This window comes from Hydra vulgaris, chromosome 14, assembly GCF_038396675.1.
Source record: "Hydra vulgaris chromosome 14, alternate assembly HydraT2T_AEP".
Lineage (NCBI taxonomy): Eukaryota > Metazoa > Cnidaria > Hydrozoa > Anthoathecata > Hydridae > Hydra > Hydra vulgaris.
This window is the reverse complement of record NC_088933.1, coordinates 15,952,572-15,958,452: the sequence shown is the minus strand read 5'-3', so window position 1 is coordinate 15,958,452 and position 5,881 is coordinate 15,952,572. Positions and strand designations below refer to the sequence as shown.

Sequence of the window (5,881 nt, the reverse complement as noted above, 5' to 3'; positions counted from 1 at the left end):
ACCCACAGCAAAATGCTTAAGGCTTGTAACATATTTGTAAGTTAAACAGCTCTACACATTATTTGCTACACATATCTTGCAGAGAAAGGAACATCGCCCAACATAATCATATGTTGGGCGATGTTCCTTTCTCTGCAAGCTTATTTTGATGAGGAATCCTCGATCTGCTAAAATGAAATTTCCAAAATTTATATATATATATATATATATATATATATATATATATATATATATATATATATATATATATATATATATATATATATATATTTGTTGTTCTTTATTACAATACTTATGATTCAGATATAATTAATATAAAAAAAGAAAAGTTAAAAAGTCAAGATATCGTTAAGAAATAAAGAATAAAAATAAATATAAAAAACGCGGATACTTAAAGAAGACCCTCAGGATTTGTCGCAGAGAAACCGCTATTGAAGAAATTAGAAAAGCTATATTTATATATAAAATGCATAAATAAAGTAATAAATAAGTAATATATAATATAAATAAAAATATTAAAAAAATTAAATTTTTGTGAAAAATACAAAATATTTTTAATGGACGAGACAACTTTTATTAGCGTAAACATCAAAAATATTACTTTTCAATGCATATATTTGTCATAAAATACCTTTTTTAGATATATATAGTTACAAAACTTATATATTTTAACAGTAATGAACGATTTTGTAGGTATTCTTTCTGTACAAAACATCTTTTTTACATGTTCAGTATTTCTCATCAACTGACCAATAACCAAAGACCAATGTTTTGTTATAACTTTTTTTATTGCAAAAAGTAGCAAAATATTTATGATGCATGGCTATTTACATATATTTAGCATGAGATTTACATAGCCTAATATTTGGAGGATATTGGCGGATGGTTTATCTGATACGTGATAGCAAAGATTACACTTACGTTAAACTGTTTTTAAAATTCTGAGCGAAAAAAACATTGTTAATTAAAATAATATATTTTAAAATGAAAGTCAAAAAAGTTAATTCTATACAATAGTAGCGTAACAAAGTTGATAAACATCAAATGCAATATAGCGCTTTGGAACGCATGTCAAATTAACGTGTAAAATAACGCCAAAATTGTTATTAATGTTTTTTTAACTAGATATTTCCTCAAATGAACATGTCTTCACTATTATGACAGATTTTCACCGTGCAAAGCCGAAATTGATTTTTAGGTATTTTGGCACACTCTGTCCCACTGTGCACTGAATCTAATTTGTCAAATATAATCACTGAATCTAATTATTATTCACTATATAGTGAATAATAATTAGAGTGCTATATATTATTCACTATATAGCACTGAATATATTCAATTTAATCTCACTTCCAGACTGAATATAATACATTTCCAGATTTTTCAAAAGGTTGTGCAAGAGGACCGAGATAGCCATACGATGGTTATCGCTGTGTGTTAAGCCAAATTACTAAATTTCCGTTTACGCTTCTGACAACAAAGACGCCAAGCCACTACCAAATATATAAATTACCATTGACCCTTCTGACAACAAAAACGCCGAGCCACTGTCAAAGGATGGTTTACCTCCAATCGTAGCCTACATGCATATATTTGCAGATACGCACACATCTATTCTTTTTTTTTTCTTTTTCTTATATATGTATATACATATATATATATATATATATATATATATATATATATATATATATATATATATATATATATATATATATATATATATATATATATATATTTAATATATTTGCCTATTTTTATTTATCATTATTATTTTTTTCGATAGAGATCATTTTTCTTCAATGCTTTTATTCTTGTTATTTATTTTTGTTCAATTTCTTTTTATTACAAAATTAAAATTAATAGTAAAAGTATATAAAGTTCGTAATATAGTATTATAATAAAAATAAAAATAAACATACAATATTACAATAGAGGAGTTTTAAGACTATAAAACTAAAACATGTTAAATAATTCACTAAAATTAAACATGTTAAATAATTGCCTGTTGATAAAAAAAAAATAAATAAATAAGAAAGAATATACATTAAATATATATATACTAATATAGATAAGGAATTTTCAAAATTTTAAAAGTAGATTAGTATATTTTCAGTTGAAAAAATGAGTTTTTGAAGATTTTGTTTATAAGAATCAAAATTACATTCTTGAGAAAAATCCTTAGAAGTATTTAGAACTACGCTATTCCATAAAAATAGTCCGCGAAATGAAATAAAAAATTTTCAAAAATTAGTTTGAGAAAATGGTTGTCGAATTAAATTATTGTTCCTTAATATATATTTATTTCTATCACCTTGTAAATACAAGTTAAAAAAAAAAAAAAATTATATAAAAGAGGCTTGGGGTGAGCAAAATGGTCCTTGAAATTTAAAAGACATGCTACATACTTCTGTTGCCGATAGAGAAGTTTAAGTTTACTTTTATAAGTGCTACCCCTAGCATTGTTTGCATAGTTAATATGGCAATGTATTAACAAATAATATAATTGAATTAAGGTATGTTTCTCAACAACGTTTTTTATTTTGTATAATACAGGTATATATATATATATATATATATATATATATATATATATATATATATATATATATATATATATATATATATATATATATATATATATGTATATATATATATATATATATATATATATATATATATATATATATATATATATATATATATACTTCTTAGTTATAAGAAAGATTAGCAAAATACCTTTATTTTCTTCTCAACTTTTCATTACGTGTGAAGTATTTTGGCATTTTATATTGATATGAATTAGCAGCAAAAAAATTATTTTTGCTGCTAATTCATATCAATATAATCTAATACATATTAGCTAAATAAATAATCATTTTTATGATAAATTTTAAAACTTCTTGTAACGTAGACACACCAATAATGTATTGGAATAGTTCATTTATAGACACAAAGTAGTTGCAAACGTATCGAAAGCTGTAATTTTGCTTGAAATAATAAAACTGATCTACAACAAAAAAATCTCGGAAGCCAGGTACTGTTCTTTTCTAATTTTTGGGCGCTGATTCCAAAAATACCAGTTTTTTTCTATCAGCTTAGGTTTCTCTGATATTCATCTTTATCATTTAAACGCATTTTCAATTATACGAAATCTAGAAAATGAACCCTGGATCTTACAGATATAGAGTTTACCTGTATTTCTGATGAGTATATTCATTAACCAATTATCTTAATCAAAACTAAAACAAATAAAACAAACAGATTCTATGATAATTTTACGGTTGGAGGGGAAAATACAACCAAGCAAAATACGATGTCAAAAAATATCCAATTACCATGTTGCATTCATATGCAATATAAATGTATATATGTCATTAGTGTTAAATTTCATATTATTTGTATTGATCTAATTCAAACAGTGTTTAGTGTAGAATAAATACAGTAATTAAAATATCTTATGTGCACTTAAATTGGTACAGCTTTGAAACCTTTGAAAAAAAAGTTGAAAATCTATAAAGAAGTAATTTGAATCATTTCAAAGTAAACAAACAATTGCTGTTAGTTTGTTATCATTGTTATATACTAATTCAACATAAGCTCCAGAGGATGTGTAAATAACCTAGACATGTTCTGCTAAATTTGTATACTTTTTACTCCTGTAGGACATCGCAAAACAATGACACCTTTGATAAAGATCACATATTTTCATTATTTTGGATGCCCCATTGGTAATCAGGACAAAAAATTGGCCACATACTTGTTGTAGTAACTGTTCTTTAGTGCTGGCATCGTGGTATAACGGTAGGAAAAAGCACCTGACATTTGGTGTGCTTCTTAATATATCTTAATATATATAAAGGGCAATGTGTGTGTGTTTGTTTGTTTGTTCTCTATAGAAATCCAAACCGCCGGACCGATCTCGATGAAATTTGGCATGGGGGTAGTCTTCGAGGGGGAGAAGGTTCTTAGCTGGGTTTTGATTCCGTACCCCGACCCCCGGGGTCAGGGGGGCCCAAAAATGGGATCCAGTGTGGCTCTGCAGCCTCAGCCGTGCAATTTGGCAAAACCTAAAAGCTTCCTACCTGTGGAGGAGTGTCAGAACACTTCATTTGACAACAAACATGAGGGTAAAGTTGTCTGGTGATCTGTCAGCAGGAGCCTTTTCCAATCAGCTCCTTGCCTTGGGCAATGGTGAGGCACCAGTTGATGTGCAGACAGGGCTCATTAAATTCCCCGCCAACTTTTGCACACTGGTGGATTCTGCAGAGGAACTCATTGTCAAGGTGTTTCCCAACATCCAGCAGAGTTTTACAAGACATGACTGGATCTGTGAGAGAGCTATTCTGGCTCCCAAAAATGAGTCTGTCACCAAGATCAATATGCAGATCCAGAAAATGCTCCCAGGCAATGAAAAGTCCTACAACTCCATTGACATGGTTATGGACCCCAATGAAGCTGTCAACTATCCAACAGAATTTCTGAACTCTTTAGAACCATCTGGATGTCCTCCTCACATTCTTCACCTGAAAGTTGGAGCACCAATCATTCTCCTTCGCAACCTCGACAGTCCCAAGCTCTGCAATGGAACTCGACTCATCATCAAAGCTATCCTTTCAAACTTGATTGAAGCAACTATACTGACTGGATGTGGCAAAGGTGAGAATGTCTTCATTCCAAGGATTCCAATGATTCCCAATGACCTCCCATTCAGTTTCAAGCGCCTCCAGTTTTCAGTCAGGCTGGCTTTTGACATGACCATTAACAAAGCGCAGGGACAGTCACTCAAAGTGGCTGGCATCAATTTGTAACAGCCCTGCTTTTCTCACGGCCAGCTCTATGTTGCATGCTTCAGAGTTGGATCTCCACGAAATCTTTTCATTTTGACTCCAGAAGAAAAAACCAAGAACATTGTCTATCAGAAGGCTCTTCAGTGAACGAAATCCTCTTTAAAGAAGTCCTATTAAAAGAAAACAATAACAATCCAATGTGAAGAAATTACCCATGATTTAACTTTTGTAACATGTTCAACTTTTTTTTTCAGTGTGAGAGAACAATTTAATTGAAAAATTTGAGTAAATGTTCTTTTGGAAATTCTTAATTTGTTGTTTTTAAGTGGAAAATAAACAAAATGTCTTTTTCTTCCTTAATGTCTTTCAGTTATTTCATAGCTTTAACCAACAGGGTCACATTTTGTGGGATTATTGTGCAACACTAAAAAATATTGCACAATCTTACTGTGCATAGCCCAAAATTAGTAAAACAAAGTTCCAGATGGTCATTTACTTTTAAATATTGGCCCGGGCAACGCCGGGTAACTCCAGCTAGTATATATATATATATATATATATATATATATATATATATATATATATATATACTGTATGTAACATAAGTCATGAAACCAACTTGTGCAATAATTTATGTAGCAGAGAAATGTATAGAATTTTCCAGAACATCGTATAACGCCGTGCGTCGTCGGCCAGGACAGTGACGTAATTGTTCGGGAAGCTTCTGTAGAGTTCTAAAAATTTCTTTAGCTGTTTTGCAGTCTGCTATAAGCGGGTATATAAGCAAGGTGTTCAAAGCAAGTAGTTGAGTTTTAATTATCTTAGTTTGGTGTCAACCTTATTATTGCCTTATTTTAATTATTGCGCATTCTCTATAGTTTAAGTATAAAGAGATCCTTGTATTATTTGGTAAGTTACACTTAACTCTTTCGCAAATTATAATAGAGCATATAATATTTTATTAGTGTCCTCCTTTTTCATTTTCTATAATCGGTATTAGCTTCTTTTGAAATAAAATATAGTAACAATAACAGTTCAATTGAAAACTTAATAACAGTTTCTTTGATTTGTTACGTAATTAATATTGACGT

At 29.3% G+C, this 5,881-nt stretch overlaps 1 protein-coding gene across 1 annotated transcript; it reads left to right on the top strand.

Moving 5' to 3' along the window:
* Window positions 1-4,124: 4,124 nt before the first annotated feature.
* Window positions 4,125-4,811, top strand: LOC136090943 (uncharacterized). The gene has a single exon (XM_065817921.1). It carries the CDS (start codon window positions 4,125-4,127, stop codon window positions 4,809-4,811), a length of 687 nt encoding a protein of 228 aa, XP_065673993.1.
* The last annotated feature ends 1,070 nt before the right edge of the window (window positions 4,812-5,881 follow it).